The 18,699-nt window shown below is 44.5% G+C and overlaps 1 protein-coding gene and 1 long non-coding RNA gene across 2 annotated transcripts; one reads left to right on the top strand and one right to left on the bottom strand.

The window, feature by feature from the left end:
* The first annotated feature begins 797 nt into the window (after positions 1 to 797).
* On the top strand, positions 798 to 3,573 carry LOC133789369 (uncharacterized). The gene is made up of 3 exons (XR_009873539.1): positions 798 to 1,282; positions 2,221 to 2,284; positions 3,445 to 3,573. It is a non-coding gene; the product is annotated as an uncharacterized LOC133789369 (long non-coding RNA).
* A 12,925-nt stretch (positions 3,574 to 16,498) lies between these two features.
* Positions 16,499 to 17,861, bottom strand: LOC133790409 (extensin-3-like). The gene has a single exon (XM_062228039.1). The coding sequence runs from the start codon at positions 17,670 to 17,672 to the stop codon at positions 16,755 to 16,757; it is 918 nt and encodes a 305-aa protein (XP_062084023.1). The 5' UTR covers positions 17,673 to 17,861; the 3' UTR covers positions 16,499 to 16,754.
* Positions 17,862 to 18,699: the final 838 nt, after the last annotated feature.

The following is an 18,699-nucleotide window of genomic DNA, read 5'->3' as shown; positions in this document are numbered from 1 at the left end:
TCCACTAGAGCACTTGGCTAGAAACACCTTGAGGCTTGATAATTCCATAAAGCTTTTCCAATATTTGAGAGAGATCCCTTAGTGCTTGAGTTAGGGGGAAATAAGTTTTTGGACAAAGGTTTTAAACCTTGTTCAAGTTGGTGATCCCCAACCCTCTTCACTTAGGTTGTGTAAGTGAGAGTTTACTTGTGTTTCTATTCTTCTTTTTATTCTATTGTTTTTCTTCTTATTCTCTTGTTCTATTTACTTGTATATTTTGTTTAAGAGTTGTAATCTTTTCCTTTGGTCCAAACACTTTATTTTACTTGTAATATTTTGCTTAGAGTTGTATTCTCACTATTCTCTTCTTCTTCATCATCTTCTTCATTTCCTTTGGTTATTTGTAATTTTCAGTTATAGAGTTGTAATTGTAATATCCAACATTTTTATTATAAATCAAAGTTTTAATACATAAAATGTACAAGTTTACAAATTTAAGAAATAGTAATGGAAAAATAGTGTTTAAAATATGATTTTATGTTTTTAATGAGATTAAAGAGAGAGAAACTTGAGTAGTCAAGTATTGGACCCAAATGTCATATAATTTTAATTGGGGATTTTTATAAAATTAAGAAAGTTTTGCTAAAGGGCTTATTTGAAAAGAATTTTAGTATTTTGGGTCCAAGTGTAATTTTAAAAATAATTTTTAAAAAAAAAAGAAAAGAAAAGGCTTCAACCTTTCTTTTTTTACCCGAGTCTCTCTCTCTCTCTCCTCAGAAAACCCCTCTCTCTCTCTCTCTCTCTCACTCTCTCTCTCTCTCTCTCTCTCTCTCTCTCTCTCTCTCTCTCTTCTCTCTCTCTCTCTCTCTCTCTCTCTCTCCTCTGCGTATTACTGTTGCCGACGACGCAGGAGTACTTTCCGGCCACCATTTTTAGCCACGCGCCGGACCGTTGGATTCAGAGGCCTCCGAACTATCGACCCACGCGGGAATCTAGAGCTCACTCGCCGATTAAATGCCTCAACCACTCGATTTAAGTTCGGCCACCCCGCGACTTCAAAGTTGCGATTCGGCCACCTCGGGCATCCGTTTGCCGATCCGTCACCACCATCGTGTTCCTCGTGTTGTGGGCTTCAAAACCCAATAACTTGTTCCTACATCTACCATAGTTGGGTGGTGGGCCCACCACGAGCCACCGCGATCCACCGTAGACCGACGGTCGAAACTTAGTGTTCGAGGTTCCGAAGTACGTTTTGAGTCTCAGAAAATCATCGTTTGACTTGTTGTGGAACCCGATCATTTTGGTATAATTTCTTTAACCTATATATTGTGATTTAATTGTGATTGATTAGACTAATTGTTATTATGTGTATTTATAGTATATAATTATATATTATTGATATATAGAATATTTTCTGTAATTTACTGGTTGTTTGGGATTATATATATTTCTGATACAGGTTTTGATTTTGGGTTTGTCCACTTTATAGCCGTTGTGCTGTCCAATTTTCTAGAAAATACTAGATATTAAATAAAGTATAAAATACATATTTAATTGATTTTATATTAATATGGAAATTATTATGATTAATTAATTTTAATTATTATTGTTATTATTTTGTTAAGTAAATCAAGAATACAGATTCATATATATATATATATATGAAAAGTATGATTTATAGTAAACCTATTATCTAACCATTATTATTGTATATTAATATTTTTATTAATATTTGAATATTAAAATAATATCAAATATTAGTTTCTTACAGTTATTGATATTTGTAAGACCAATGAATTTTGGAGAAAGTATATTTATTATATCACTGGAATTGATATTATGACTAATTAATAATAATATAAATATTTATATTTATATTATTATCATTATATTGATTATTACAATTTTATGTTAAAAATATGATTTCTTTTATAAAATGACTATTGGAATATATACATTCATATACGTATTGTTATTGAAGTATTTTGTTATGAATATTGAAATAAGTTTATTTATAGACGATAATAATAATTATTATTATTATTATTATTATTATTATCATAAGAGTACATTATCTTATGAGTAAGGTTTAAAGCATGGTTTTATATGAAGAGTGATTTGCATTACGTTGATAATAATTATTATTATCATTTATATAGTTTCTGGTATTGTTAATATACACTATCAATAGTGTATATTTACGGATTTGATAGAATTTAATAAATTATGTGTCTTGAATAGGATTTGTATGGATTTAATTGATTGACTCTTGGTGAGCCGTTTTAAAATAAGCTAAGGACCTAAGGTAAGTAAATCTCACCTTTTGTGCTTAAGTGTAAGATGCATGACTACATTGATTGTGTACATCTGATGAGTTAAGTATGGTATGATGATGATGCATATGATAAGTATGTGAAGAATGGTTATATGAACACCATAAGGGTGTTGTGTGATATGTAATTGATGAATTCCGTGATATGTGAAAGATGTCTTACTTGGTTAAGAATGATATGAATTATGTGCAAGTATGTGTTCTTATGTTGATGGATATGTGGATTACTTTATGTTCATGATTTGTTATATGTTATGATATATGAAGCGTTTAAGTTTTTAGGCTGGAAACCTTAGACCTGAGCCATAGCTCTACGTTAAGGTATAACAACGCCACCAACCCAAAGCTTCATGTATTATGACTAAAGATGTTTTGAGTTATATGAGATGTGATACAATGCCTTGATTGAATACCATCAACATGAATCATGAACATGAACATTGGCATTTCAGCATCAGCATGTATGCATGGCATGTACAGTTATGTGATACATTATTATGTGATATAAGACCATGCATATGAATATGAGAAAAGTTATGAAATGCCTTGAAAAGTTTTATGTAAAGTTAAACATTTTAATGACACAAGGCTTAAGCAAAGTGATAATAAGATGTTAAAAAGAGTGCCACTGTTTCGATGAAGCAATCAAGTAAGTTCAGTAAAGAAGACGGAGGTCTATTAAGGCTTATAGTGGTCGTCCACTAGTGTGGGCTAGGTCAGAGTTGACCATTCAGATATGTTTGCCATGTTCCCGTCTTTCTCCTCCATATGTGTAATAAGTATGGCAGCTATGGCAACGATGAAATGAGTGTTATGATGAGCCTAGCTGAGATGATGGCTAGCCGGAGGAGAACCCATGGGATTCTATATGATATGTGTGACAAGCCCTGCAGGCATTGGCTGAATCAAACAGTGTGCACAAGTGAAATCGGGCCCGTAAAAACGTGAAACTAAAAGAAAGAGCATAAAAGTAAAGTTTGAAAGTGCATGAGCAATAAATGAAATGCATAAGTATATAAGTCAGCATATTAGTATATGTGCACTACAAACTCACGACATTCATGTGTATGTGTATGCATGAGATTTACTTACTGAGCGTTAGCTCATTATATTATTTTCCAACATTTTTCCAGGTGTGGCTTTAGCTGTTGAGCAACTTGTGGAGCACGGACTCAGTAGCAATGCAATAATGGTTTAGAGTTTTCATATGGCTGCCTTAAATTTAAAGTATTCATACGTGTAATAATTTCTTCTAATAAGTTTATATAAAAGTTTTAAATTTTTCTGTATTTCTTCGTATCATTTTATTTAATTCTTTTGGTCAAGTGCCTTACATACTCGTAAACCCTAGAATTACGAGTATGTGGCAGACGTACCCTACTCTAAGGGACGTTACAGTAATCTTATTCAATCAATCATTATTTATTTGTAATATATTGCATAGAGTTGTAATATTATTATCAATTTCCATTGAGGCAAAACAATATTTTCCTAACAGGGACCTGCGGTAAGCCAGAGTTACGGGAAGAGGGCCGCGGAGTCAGGCGCGGCGGAGGCGAAAACTGGGAACAAGAGGCCCCGGACGAGGCGGGCTGGCTCGGCTGGAGAGTCCTTCGGGGAAAGTCGCCTCACCATGAAGGACCTTCCGGCAACACCGGCCCTTCCCATCCATCCGGCCTTACCTGAGGAAGGGGAAGCCGTCTTGTGGGATGAGCAGTCCAAGCTTATTTCCCAGACCTGGGAGAGTGGCCGGGAAAGGATGGATGAGACCTACAAGGCCCTAACGATTCGTCGTCAGGCTGAATTCGCTGAGCGCCCGGCGACTTTCAGTGCCCCTCAGCCGATTGTGGATCGGCCAGTCGCCGAGACGGGCTTCCGCCCTAAGCTAGGGCAGGACATGGCCCCATTTGCGGTGGACCTACTGGATTAGGTGGGGAACACCATTTCCAATCTCCAACTGAAGCGATATGCCACCATCGTCAACCCGGACATGCTGTTCATTTCCCAAGCTCTCCGCCATCAAGCCACTGCTGTAAGTTTGCTTTGCATCTTCTTTCTCATTTTCCTTGTTCAGTAAGGACACTTCTAACTTTGCTTTATTCCAGGACGCTCTACTATCCCATCGGAATGCTGACCTGGTGGCCGAGGCGGCCATGAAGATGGAGACGCTCCAGCTGGAGATGGAGGCGGTCGTGAACCAAAGGGAAGCCACCAAAGAGGCCTTGGCCAGGGAGACAGCCCAGGCACAGGAGTCCCTGACCAAAGAGGTTGCTCAGGCCGAAGCAGACCGCGCGGAGTTCGACCGGGTCACTTTCCGGCTTGAAGAGGCCATGTCCCGGAAAGAAGCCAAGGCTGATGAGAAGATGGCCCTTCTGGAGGCAGAGCTTCTTTGAGTAAAGGTCGCAGAGGAGGCAGCCGCGACTCAGTCTATCCAGGACCGGGAGAGGGTCAAAGGTTTGGAGGCCCGGATCCATGAGCTGGACGGCTCGCTTCGCAAGAAGGTGAAGGCACATGAGGAGACCCGCCGCGCAAAAGAGCAGGCGGACGACATGCTGGGCGTCACCTTCGAGGAGGCCATCTACATGGCCTGGCGCAAGGACAAGAGCATGAACCTCCTGATCTTTCCTGACCCGGACTCAAAGAGAGCCCAATTTGAGGCCAAGGAGAAAGCTGACGCGGAGCTCCTGGATGATGAAGCCTAGACCTGGATCTTCACCTCGTCTTTTTTCCTTTATTTTGTAATAACATTTTTACGGACGCGTACACATCCAAGACAATTTGTAGTGTTTTATCCAGTTTATGCTATTTTTGTTGCTCTTTTTTTTTTATCACCGTGCATGACTGATCTGAGCGTTTGGTCCTAGTTCCAAAGGCCTGGACTAGATTATTCCTGACTTTAACCTGTCAACTTACTTTAATCCCGTTATCCAGGATCCAACAGCCTGAGCCATTAGGGAGTTGATAGTCATTACTGGATCTACCCGCCCAGCCCTCAACTTTGAAAATCTGAAGGCCTGGGCCATTGGGGTTGTTCGATTAGTTTATTTTGAAACCTAGACTAGGTTCCCATGGCCTGGGTCGTACTACTTTTGCACACACCTGGGACCCGCACTCTAATAGTCGCGGGCTATGTCCTTGCCCTGGGGCATACCGGATACTTTTACCCCCCGGACAGTGTTCGTCCGAGGCGGGACCAGCCTGAGGCGTGGTCCTCTTTTTTACACCCTCGGACATCGTTCTTCCGGGGCGAGGCTAGCCTGAGGCTTGGTCCTCTTTATTATGCCCCCGGACATCGTTCTTCCAAGGCGGGGCCAGCCTGAGGCTTGATCCTCTTTATTATACCCCCAAACATCGTTCGTCCAGGGCGGGACCAGCCCGAGGTTGGTCCTCTTTTTTATACCCCCGGACATCGTTCATCTGGGGCGAGACCAGCACGAGGCTTGGTCATTTTTTTTATACCCTCGGACATCGTTCATCCTAGGCGAGACCAGCCTGAGGCTTGGTCCTCTTTTTTATACCCCCGGACATCGTTCGCCTTGGGCAGGACCAACCCGAGGCTTGGTCCTCTTTTTTATACCCCCGAACATCATTCGTCCAGGGCGGGACCAGCCTGAGGCTTGGTCCTCTTTTTTATACCTTCGGACATCGTTCGCCCGGGGCGAGACTAGCTCGAGGATTGGTCCTCTTTTTTATACCCCCGGACATCATTCGTTCGGGGCGGGACCAGCCTAAGGCTTTGTCTAACGGGGTTTGTACCCCCCAGACCTTACTGGTCTGGGTCGGGACTAGGCCTGAGCCTTGCGCCCCGCCTGGTATTTTTTCATACCCCCCAAGTGAGCGGAGACTGGTCTGGGGTCACTTTAGTAGAATTTTCATTGTTTGATAACATTTCTTTATGGCTTTTTATACACGCCATTTTTATTATTCAATAAATCGCCCTGAGGCGTACATTATTTACAACGAAAATATAAAAATGGAACATTTTCTCCTGACTACTGATAGTATTTACGGAGATGTTCCGCGTTCCAGGCTCTTGGGACTTCCGTGCCATCGAGCCGCTTTAAACGGTATGTTCTGGGGCACACTTCGTGCTGGATCTCGTATGGCCCTTCCCAATTTGGGCCCAAAACCCCCACTCCCAGATCTTGGGTGGCAGGGAAGACTCTTCGCAGGACCAGATTGTCGGTTTCGAACCTTCGGCTTTTTACTTTAGAGTTGAAATGACGGGCGATCTTGCCTTGGTACATCTTCAGCTGCACTTGTGACTCTTCCGGGATCTCCTCGATGAGATCTAGGGATTCCTAGAGTAAGGTGTGTTTCTGGGCAGGATCGTACGTGTCTCTTCGGTGAGACGGGATGGTCGTTTCAATGGGGATGACGGCTTCGCATCTGTAGACCATGGAGTAAGGAGTGTGCCCAGTGGATGTCCTTTCGGTGGTCTGGTAAGCCCATAACACGCGGGGCAGCTCTTCGGGCCACTTACTCTCCCAGGCTTGGAGTTTTTTCTTTAACGTCCCTTTCAAGATTTTGTTGACGACCTCTGCCTGCCCGTTTGCTTGGGGCCTAGCGACCACGGAGAAGCTTTTGACAATACCATGCCTTTCACAGATGTCTATGAAGTGGATGCTGTCGAACTGCTTCCCGTTGTCGGATATAATCTTGAAGGGGAGCCCGTACCGACACACGACATTGTTGATGACGAAATCTAGGGCCTTCTTTGAGGTGATTGTACTCATGGGTTCCGCCTTAACCCACTTGGTATAATAGTCGACGGCCACGATGGCGTATTTCGCCCCTCCCTTCCCAGTCGGGAGCGATCCTACCAGATCGATTCCCCACACCGCGAAAGTCCGAGGGCTTATCATCAGGGTTATTTCTGTTGGCGGGGCTCGCGGGACCTTCGCGTACCTTTGGCACTGCTCGCACTTGCGGACGTAGTCAATACAGTCTTTCTTCATAGTTAGCCAGAAATATCCTTGGCGCAGGATCTTGTTGGATAGACTAAGTCCGGCTGTATGATCTTTCCAGAAGCCTTCATGCACTTCATGCAGGATGTCGCTTAGTTTGGTCCCGGACACGCACCTGAGGTATGGCATGGACAACCCCCTGCAGTAGAGCTTTCCGTCCATCATGACATACCTGTGGACCTGGTACTGAAGCTTCCTGGCTGTGGCCCTGTCTGCTGGCAACCCACCGGTTGTCAGATAGTGGATAAAGGGTCCCATCCAGGATGCGGAGTGGTCAATGGAGTTGATCGTGGAGACTTGAATGCTTGGCATGGGGAGATGGTTAACGGGGACCAGTCCGGACAGCTCCGCTTCGGCATCGGTGGCTAATTTTGCTAGCGTGTCTGCGAACACGTTTTGCTCTCTAGGGATCTGGCGGATGGTGTGTCTCTTGAACGCTTGCATCATTTCTCTCGTCTGAGTCACATAAGCCGCCATTCTCTCCCCTTTGGTTTGATATTCTCCCGAGACCTACCTGACAACCATCTGGGAATCGATGTAGATCTCCAGGTTCGTGGCCCCTACTTCCCGGGCCAAACGCAACCCGACCAGCAATGCCTCGTGCTCGGCCTCGTTGTTCGATGCTTTGAAAAGGAAGCGCATGGCGTTTTGCAATTGGTGTCCCTGTGGTGACACTAGGATGATTTCGGCCCCTGCCCCATTCTCGTTCGAGGCCCCGTCCACGAACACCTTCCATACGGGCGCCGCGAGATCCGCAGGGTCATCCGCCTGGGTGATCCCGGAACATTCCACGATGAAGCCGGCTAGGGCTTGCCCCTTGATTGAAACTCTAGGAATGTAGGCTATATCGAACTGACTTAGCTCCATGGCCCACTTTAAGAGTCTCCCTGACGACTCGGGCTTCTGCAACACTTGCCGCAAGGGGTGGTTGGTCAGAACTTTTATGGTGTGGGCCTAGAAGTAAGGCCGAAGTTTCCGGGACGCCATTAGTAGACAAAATGTCAATTTTTCAATCAGCGGATACCGTGACTCACCCCCAACAACCTTTTACTCACATAGTAGACCGGGAGCTGGGCTTTTTCCTCCTCCCGCACTAGTGCAGCGCTGATTGCGTGCTCGGTCACTGCCAGATAGAGATATAGAGGCTCTCCGTCCACCGGTTTCGCCAAGATCGGCGCTCGGGCCAGGTGCTCTTTCAGCTTTCGAAAAGCCTCTTCACACTAGGCTGACCATTCGAAGTGTTGGCTTCCCCGAAGAATATTGAAGAACGGGATGCACTTGTCCGTGGCTTTAGAGACAAAACGGCTTAGGGCGGTTATCCGCCCGGTCAAACTTTGCACGTCTTTATGCTTTCGGGGAGAAGGCATATCAATCAGTGCCTTGATCTTGTCCGAATTGGCTTCTATTCCTCAGAAGCTCACTATGAACCCTAAGAACCTCCCAGAGGCCATGCCGAAAGTGCATTTCTTGGGATTTAGCTTCATCCCATACTTCCGAATGACCGCGAAATCCTCGTCCAGGTCGTCCGATTGTTTCCCGGATGTCTTGGACTTGACCAGCATATCGTCGATGTAGACTTCCATGCTTCGCCCCAGCTGGGCTCGGAACATTCAGTTGAAGAGCCTCTGATAGGTGGCCCCAGCGTTTTTGATCCCGAAAGGCATGACAATGTAGCAGTATATTCCCTTGTTGGTTTGGAAATTGGTGTGCTCCTGGTCTGCTACATGCATGGAAATTTGATTGTAGCTGGAGTAAGCATCCATGAAGCTTAAGATCTCGTACTCGGACGTTGCATCCACCATCTGGTCGATCTGGGGAAGCGGGAAGCAATCCTTCAGGCAAGCCTTGTTGAGATCCGTGAAATCAATGCATGTCCTCCATGTCCCGTTCGGATTCGGCACCAGAATGGGATTGGCCAGCCACACGGGGTACACAGCCTCGCAGATGAATTTGATCGATGACAGCTTCTCTACCTCCAGCTTGAAGGCCTCGGCCCTCTCCGTTCCCAAGGGCCTTCGTTTTTGTCGGACCGGGGTCGCGTTCGAGTCGATGTTCAATGCATGGCAGATGATGTTACAGTCGATCCTCGTCATATCTGAATGAGACTAGGCCAGAATATCCTGGTTCTCCTTTACTTGGGCGATTATGGCGACTCGGACCTCTGTCGGCAGACTTTTCCCGACTTGGATTATCCTGGTCGGATCGGTGTCACTAATGCACACCTCCTCAATCTCGTCCATGGGCTCCAAAACGCGGTCATCTCCTATCCTCGGGTCCAGCTCATCTTCCTCTCGGACCACTCTTCCAGCAGGGGGAGGAAGAACCAAGCCAATGACTTCCTCGAAGGGTTTCTCCCAGACCATGTAGATTGGTCGGGCGAACATGTGGTAGCACTTCCGGGCGCTCTTCTGATCTCCCCAGACTGTCTCCACCCCTCCGTTGTCGCAAGGGAACTTCATGCAAAGATGACGGATGGAGGTGATCGCCCCGAACTCGACTAGTGCGGGCCGGCCGAAAATGACATTGTACGCAGTACGGCAATCCACCACCACGAATGTGCAGATTTTGAACGAGTGCTGCAACTCGCTCCCCAATGTTACGGGCAACTGGATCTTTCCCATGGGGAGTAACGCGTCTCCGTTGACGCCATAGATCTGGGTTGGGCACGATGCCAGATCCTCTTCGGTCAAGCCAATCGCGGCAAAGGTGGGCTTGAACAAGATGTTGATGGAGCTTCCGTCATCCACCAGCACCCGGGACACCAGCTTGTTGGCGATCTGGGCATCTATGACCAGCGGGTCATGGTGCGAGAAATGGACGTTACGGGCGTCGTCCTCCATGAAGGTGATAGGGAGGTTCATCAGTTTCGGGTGCTGAGCCGGGGCCTGGACCAGAGCGCACACCTCATGATCGTGGTCGAGCTCGCTTAGGTAGCGTTTCTGATCATTCCTGGACGGCCCTCCTAGGTGAGGCCCGCCTAAAATGGTGGCCACATGTCCGTCCACGCGAGGGGGTGCCGTCTCGGATGGATAAGGCATTCCAGGGCCAAGTGTTTGCGCAATGGGGACCCCCTGAGGGGTCTGCGCCGCCGGGCCCTGTGCATATCCTCCCTGAGGCGGATATGCTCTGGGCGCACCTGGGACCGCGGGTTGTCTGGGACCTGCTAATAGGCCCGGGACTCCCACAGGCATCCTGACCTACTGGTGGAGATGCCCCAACTTGATCAGATTCTCGATCTCATCCTTGAGCTGTTGGCACTCTTCAGTCGTGTGGCCCACGTCCTTATGGTAGACGCACCGTTTGTTGGTATCTCTCGGATTCCTCCCTCCTTTGAACATGGGGGCAAGCTTCCGGTAGTGAAACGCCCTTTCTGTGGCCAGGAATATGTTCTCCCTAGTGTCCACCAAATAGGTGTAGTCCGAATACTGGGGCTCGTAGCCCCTCTTGCCTTTCTTAGCCAACTCAAACCGATTTGGCCCTTGTCGGACCTCCTCCACCTGGAGGGGTTTGCACTTGCCTCAATTCCCCCCACCTGGGACTGCTGGGCCTCAACAGGGCAGCGCTGTAACCCACTGGTGCGGCTCCATATCCGAAAAAGGGGGCGGACTGGACCAGGGCATATCATGAAGAAATAGGACCGTACACTGTAGGCGTGGTGTTGGTGACCCCGGGCGTAGCCGCCGAACCTGGGGCAATCCGGGGAGTGACGTAGGGTTATGTCGGGAACTGCACCCCGTATCCCAGGAACACTGGGGCATTGGACTGAGGCGCCGACGGCCATCGAACACCTGGATCTGAGCCTCCTCCCAGTTGATGAACCCCTGGCCCTCCTTATGAATTCTTCTAAGGTAGCAGCCTTGCTACGCTGCATGTCATCCCAGAGGGGGGACCCGGCCCGGATCCCAAATTGCAATGCCACCAGGCATTGCCCATCGTCCACCTTGGTCTTGGAGGCATCCTCAGTGAAACGTTGGATGTAGGCCCTCAGTGTCTCCGCGGGGAGCTGTTTAAGATTGGCGAAGGCACTGATTTGCATGTCCATCCTCATGGCAGCCACGAACTATTTGCGAAACGCCGATTGTAGCCCTAACCAGGATTGGATGGATCCTAGCTTGAGTCTCTTCCATCATTCCTCGGCGGGACCGCCTAGAGTTATCGAAAAACAGAGACACTTGTCGTCATCACTAACGTGGGCCACGATCATAAGTCGGTTGTACTGGGACAAATGATCCCTAGGGTCGGTGTTCCCGGTATAGGCAGTGAGACTCGGCATCTTGAACCCCTTAGGGAGCACAGCGTCCAGGATGTGCCTCGCACAGGGCTCTTTGTCCTCCTCATCGAAGTCAGTGTCCGCTCCTTCCTGCTTGCGGACCAAGCAGTTCGTGACTTTTTTCAAAGCGGCCAGTTGCTCCATGAGTTGCCTGGCCACACCATCCTCTAGGGGAACTCTCTCGTTCCTTCTGTCGTTGATGTCGTTCCTAAGGTCGCCACCTCGGGGGCGGATCTTTTCCTTACGGGCCCGTTCTTTCTGAGCGTTCAGCCCATCGTGCAGGTCCACCCGGGACGTGTCATCCTCAGAACTAAGGGCGTGATGTTCCCCGCTATGCGGGAGTTCCCGGCGATTTTTTTTCACCGAAGCACTGGGGTGCAAAGACTCTTCCCGTCCGGCTTTCCCTAGGGCATACCAGGGCCTAGCATCCCGCGGCCGCATCCCTTGTGGATTGGTCGGGTGGCCCTGTCCTGGGATAGGGCACACCTTCTCTTTCCTAGGGAGCGGCTGGGGACTGGTCCCAGCTCTCGGGACAGGGGGATTTCTCCCTTGGGTTTTTCCCCCGACCTTCTTTTTCTCTCGGTCCGGGTTTCCTGGGCCTGGCTCAGGAAACTGCTCCAGTGGAGGGGTCAGCCTCACATCTTCGGGGGCTCCGATTCTGGCCTGCGGAGCGGGCTATTGCGCTCCCGGAGGCGGGCCAGCTGGGAGATTGGTCGGCGGAGCCTGCGCGGCTATGAATGCCTGTAGGGCTTGGAGGGACTCTTGCATCTGCCGAGATGCCTCCGCCTACTTAGCAATCCTGGCTTCCTGGTCCAGGACTTGCTGCCTCAGTCTAGTCACCTCCAGATCCTCCTAGTTGGGGTCCACTCCTGGGATCTCGGGATCCTCAGCTTCGTCATGGTATTCCCCCTCATTCCCCTCCTCTTCCTCGTAATAGTCCTCCTCGTACTCCGTTCCACCTTCGTAGTCTTGTGACTCGTCAGGGTGGGACGTTTGAAGAGGAGTGTCCTCAGGTGGACTTTGAGGAAGAGGTTGGGTGGGCAGTGGCTCTCCATTGCCCTGTTCTGGGTTAGTAGGGTCGAAAGTGGTGTGTCTTGTATTCACCATTGTTGTAGAGGTTTGATGTCAACACTAGATTTCTCAGGCTCTCAATGAAAGCACCAAAATGTTTACCGAGATTTTCGGAAACTATAATAATAAAAGATAAGAGAGATTAAGAGAAAGGGTTTAGAGGTTATAAGCAAGATTTTTACGTGGTTGGGGCGTTAACGAGCCTTATGTTAGGAAAAATAATATTGCCTCAATGGAAATGGTAAGATAATATTACCATTCTAGACAATATATTACAAATAAATATTGATTGATTAAAAAGTGTTACAACTCTATGACAAAAGATACATGTAAATATAAAGAAAGATGTAGAAGATGATAGAAATAGAAAATACAACTCTAAGACAAAATATACAAATAAACTAGAAGTAGTATAATGAAAAGATATAGATGGGATTACAACTCTAAAACAAAAGATACATGTAAAAGAGTGAATAATAGAATAAAAGAAAAGCAATAGAATAAAAGAACAAGAATAAGAACAATGAACAATGAACAAAGAACTCTCACTCACACAACCAAAGTGAAGAGTATTGGGGATCACCAACTTGAACAAGGTTTGAAACCTTTGTCCAAAAGCTGGTGATCCCCAATACTCTTCACTTTGGTTGTGTGAGTGAGAGTTCTTTGTTCATTGTTCTTATTCTTGTTCTTTTATTCTATTGCTTTTCTTTTCTTCTATTATTCACTCTTTTACATGTATCTTTTATTTTAGAGTTGTAATCTCATCTATATCTTTTCATTATAGTACTTCTAGTTTATTTGTATATTTTGTCTTAGAGTTGTATTTTCTATTTCTATCATCTTCTACATCTTTCTTTATATTTACATGTATCTTTTTTCATAGAGTTGTAACACTTTTTAATCAATCAATATTTATTTGTAATATATTGTCTAGAGTTGTAATATTATCCTACCATTTCCATTGAGGCAATATTATTTTTCCTAACATTCAAAAGCTTATTTCCCCCTAACTCAAGCACTAAGGGATCTCTCACAGATTTTGGAAATGCTTTCTGGAAAAATCAAGCCTCAAGGTGTTTCTAGCCAAGTGCTCTAATGGATAGAAATGGTGTGTCTTACAAGTGAGCATTAGGCTCATATTTATAGAGTTTAGAAACACCATTTGAATTTCAAATTCCACCAACCCCCATGGCAGTTACCAATGATAAATTGGGTGTTTTATGGAATTAAAATAGAGATTTGGGAGTTACTTGGCTATTGGAAATGTTCAAAATTGGATAAAAACTGACTTAGTATGAATCTGTCAGAAGCGCCGCGGCCCTTGGTCAGTTTCAGCAACCAATTTTTTAAGTTTTTTCCAAAACGTTCCAATTTATTCCCACTTGATTTTGTAACTTCCATACACAATATGGGAGTTAAAATCACATCTCTATCAGCCATTTCTCATATGGCTTTAAGAAATTCATCTCAATATTTTGTAACAACAAATCTACACAATAATGGGTGATATTTAGGAGTTACAAATTTGTGATGAATTTGTAACACCAAATATGTTACATGTTTGGATACTTCACATATATCCAAAAAATGTAACTCTCTATTATATGTTACAATATGTGACACTCTATGTCACATTTATTTAATCTAAAACATTATATTATAAAATAATATAACACCTTAGTCTACGAGACAATTGTATTAGAACTTAGAGAGTCTACAACAATGGAGTTTTCTCTTATTTTTAGCAAAGTAACAGTATGCACATTCCCCAGGAGTCCCTTCCCCAGTGCTCTGTTACATGTATTTATAGGTTCACAGGAGCACTGGACGTGGGTCGGGCTGACCCGGGCCCAATAAAGGTATAAATATTGCTGGCTTCTCTATCAAAAGCCCAATACAATAGAATTAAAACATCAAAGAAAAATGCTAACTTGAGCCATTGGGCCAGCCCAAACCGTAACTATCATCCGACAAATTGGAGCTTTTGGTCCGGGCATCTCGAATTACGAGACAGATTCAGGGGACAAGATCGATCAGAGCAGTGGCGGCACAGGTCTGAACCAGCGGCGTACAATCCCGAGGTGGCCTTTTGCGTAGGTGAAACGTGGGGATAACTCCCACGCTTCATAGGGCGGAGTCAGGGTCATGGATGCTTTATCCTGCCAACCTTGGGGACTCGACCCGGGTCCGTTTACCATAAGCCCGGATAATCCACCAGGAGCCCGGATCGATTACCAGGTTTTGGGACCGTTCGTACCAATCCCGACTGTTATCCCCAACCAGTTGAACCGTCTCCCGGGAGACCGTCCGGGACAATACTTCCCGGACGCCTTTCGGGCCTCGCCCAGAATTGGGCTGTCGATATCCATCCTGCTCCTTGCCAAACGGGCCTGACCGGGTCCAACCTCAATTGGGCAGTTAGTGGGCCTGGAACGCGGTCCCGGGCCCACGACAGGAAACGGGGATAACAATGACTGTCATGGGAAACCTTGTGAGGGTGGATCCCATGTAGCCGTGTAGTGGGGTTAGTCGCCAAGTCAGTAAAGTCATCGTGTTTTAGCGGAGTGTACCCCTTTGGCACGAGAGGTGAGTATTCTCTGGGCCGCGGAGGCCACACGGGGATCATGAACCCACAGATAACTCGATGGCTCAGTTACAAGGGAAACCTTATGAGGGTGGATCCCATATAGCCGTACAGTAGGGTTAACAGCCAAGTCAGTAAAGTCATCGTGTTTTAGTGGAGTGTACCCCTTTGGTACGGGAGGTGAGTATTCTCTGGGCCGTGGAGGCCACACGGTGATTAAGACCCGACAGATAATACGATGGCTCAGTTATATGTTTTCAGTATGTTACGCAATACTATGACTTATTTGTGTTGCTCAGTTTACAATTTCCAGTTGTGCATTACTGTTATGCAAAGTTTGTTTTGGATAGTAGAATCATAAGTTGTAGCTAGCTTCCTTACTGAGCGTTATAACTCATCAGTTACTCGGTATGTGTAGGTAAGGGCAAAACTTAAGGAGCAGTGCAATGAACTGGAGGGGATTCTGTCTGAAGTATGCATACTGTGAAACAATCGATCTGTAGGGTTGTTAGGGTTCTCTTAAGTCTTCCGCTGAGTCCAGGAACAGTTTTATCTATTTCATGTTTACTAGTTTTATCTAAAGAAGACCCTACGACCACAGACAAGTTCTTAAGTTACGTTTAACTACGTTTTGTTTTAAAACAATGGGATCTCATGCAAATACTATTTTATTTCAAAGTACTCCAATGTAAAATTTTCTAAAGTTTACTATAAAGTTTATTTAGTTCTTAACGTCCGATTTTTACCAAAGTTGACCGTAAAGGTCCAGTTGACCCCAAATAGTCATAGATGTATTTGATGGGTCTAGTTAAAAAAAGTTGGGTCGTTACAGTGCCCCAATAATTTCTTTTTCTTTTAATTTTTATAAATAATTTCTTTCCATTTTACTCTCTTTCTTTATATTTTTTTACTACTATTCTCCCATTTAGAATAGTTATTTAACTTTTACATATGATATGTTATAATTTATCCAAGTCGTGAGTTTGTGCCTATCACACTAATTACATAAGATTATATTGTTGTTGAATTAATTTACAAATAAGAACATTTAGAAAATAAAAGAGGTCATCTTGTCGTCCTGCTTCTGTCATGTATTTTCTTATTTATTTTTACTAATAATATTTCGTTTTTAAAAGTTATCAAATTCATTATTCATTTTTGAAGTATGTGAACTTGTTTAGTATAGTGTGCATCAGGCACGTAATCAAGTGACTACATATTTATTATCAATGTCTTTTTTAATGAGTATATATATAGTGATTAGTAGTGCTAAGAAACTAGACAAGTGATCATAAGATCAAATTATTATTGGTTTCATTCCATAAAAAGAAATAATACAATTAGCAATGCTTCTCTCAAAGGAACTCACACTCTTAATTATTGTCCAAAAAAAAGTACATCAAATAAACAAAATTATTAGATACGCAGACAAATGTGGAAAATTTCTTCAAACTCAAACGTGCATAAAAGAATGCATAGTATTAAAGTTCTAAATTTGAAGTTATAACCACGGTAAACTTAGTAGTATTTAGGAGGTAGAGGTGAACTCTATTCGTATGGCTTGCGAGATAGCTTGTGAGACGGTGGTGGTGGTGATCTATAGTAATACGCTGGGGGTGAAGGAGATTTGTATGAGTCTAAAGGACGATGCACTATCTTTGATGGAGGTGGAGGAGATTTGTAGATGTAAGGAGGTGGCGGTGAGTGAACCGGTGGAGGTGGGGACTTGTAAATATAAGGAGGCGGTGGTGAGTGAATTGGCGGTGGTGGGGATTTGTAGATGTATGAAGGTGGTGGTGATGGGGATGGTGGTGGTGGAGACTTGTAGATGTAAGGAGGAGGTGGTGATGGAGATGGTGGAGGCGGAGACTTGTAAACATATGGTGGGTGGCTTACATGCTTGGGTGGAGGTGGAGATTTGTAGATGTAAGGAGGTGGGGGTGAGTGGACTGGTGGAGGAGGAGACTTGTAGATGTAAGGAGGTGGTGGTGAGTGAATTGGTGGAGGAGGAGACTTGTAGACATAGGGGGGAGGCGGTGAAGGAGATGGAGGAGGTGGAGACTTATAGATATAAGGAGGTGGTGGCGAGTGAACTGGAGGAGGAGGAGACTTGTAAACATATGGAGGTGGTGGTGATGGGGATGGCGGAGGAGGGGACTTGTAGACATAAGGTGGGTGGCTTACATGCTTTGGTGGAGGTGGAGACTTGTAAACATAAGGAGGTGGTGGTGAAGGAGATGGTGGAGGTGGGGATTTGTAGTGGTACGGTGGGTCGATAACATGCTTTGGTGGCGGTGGAGGAGACTTGTAAAGATAAGGAGGAGAGTGTGCATCCTTCTTTGGTGGTGGGGGAGAAGCATAAACATAAGGCTTGTTGTAGTCAGCAACAACACTAGTGGCTATGAAGCAAATTGCCATAGCAAAAACTAGTCGAGGCCAATGCCTCAGCTGTCCTTGGCCTCTCATTTCCAGCAACTCTTAGTTTCTTTAGATCTACAACTTATTGGTGTGTAGTGACTTGCATGATAAAGATGATAGAAGCTCATTTATATAGTAACTCTCCACAATCATGGTTGACTAGGAAATATTTGTTGATTAAACAAAACAGCCTGGTTCATGGCATATTTTAATAGCCATAGTAGTCAATTTTGTTTATGGTACTCTCTACTAATATTTGTAATTATCTTCATGTTTTTTGTGCTTTCCCACTATATCTCAAAATGTCTTCATAACATTTAATAATGCCAAGTTGGTATGAAGATGTGGGCTGAATAATTCAAAGCGTGTTTTAAGTAAATCACTGCTCATGACTTTTGTTTTATTTTGTTTTTCTTTCCCAAAAAACAAAAATAAAAAAATGAAATGGAAAGAGCAAGGGAAACATCTAAACTACTTTAAAGTCAACATATAATAATGCAAAGCTTTATCTTTTAGCTAAAACAATGTGCTTAGATCACTTTAACGAGTATATTAGTCAGAGTTAATCAGCTTGGTGGAAAACGTAACATAAATTTCTAGAAGTTATGTTATGTACTTTTTATGTGGTCACATTTTTATCTCTACCTCTCTGAACTTTCTTACTTAACTAATACTTAATTAACTAGTAATACAACTAGAGTCAAAGAGAACAGAAAACAACCATTTTTAAGATTTGAAGTAAATTTTTAATGATTCAAGCATTACAAGATTGACTGAATTTTATGTAAACCGTCGTTTTTGGTCAAATAATTACTTTTTGACTTTTGTTGTCTTCAAAGGTTTTTCTTTTTTGGTTTACTCTCTTTTAAACCCCATATTTTTCTCCATTACTCGTTTACACCCCGTGTTTTACATAATAATTTTTTAGATCCTTTGTTTATAAAAATGGTAAAAATAAGCCCCTGACACTAGTTTTGGTCAACAAAAAATTGATAATTCATAAAATACCCTTGTACTTAATGTTTTATTAGATTTTAAAATACACTACAACAAATTTGATATACAATGACTCCCT

Source organism: Humulus lupulus, chromosome 7 (assembly GCF_963169125.1).
Source record: "Humulus lupulus chromosome 7, drHumLupu1.1, whole genome shotgun sequence".
Lineage (NCBI taxonomy): Eukaryota > Viridiplantae > Streptophyta > Magnoliopsida > Rosales > Cannabaceae > Humulus > Humulus lupulus.
This window is presented reverse-complemented; position numbering and strand designations above follow the sequence as displayed.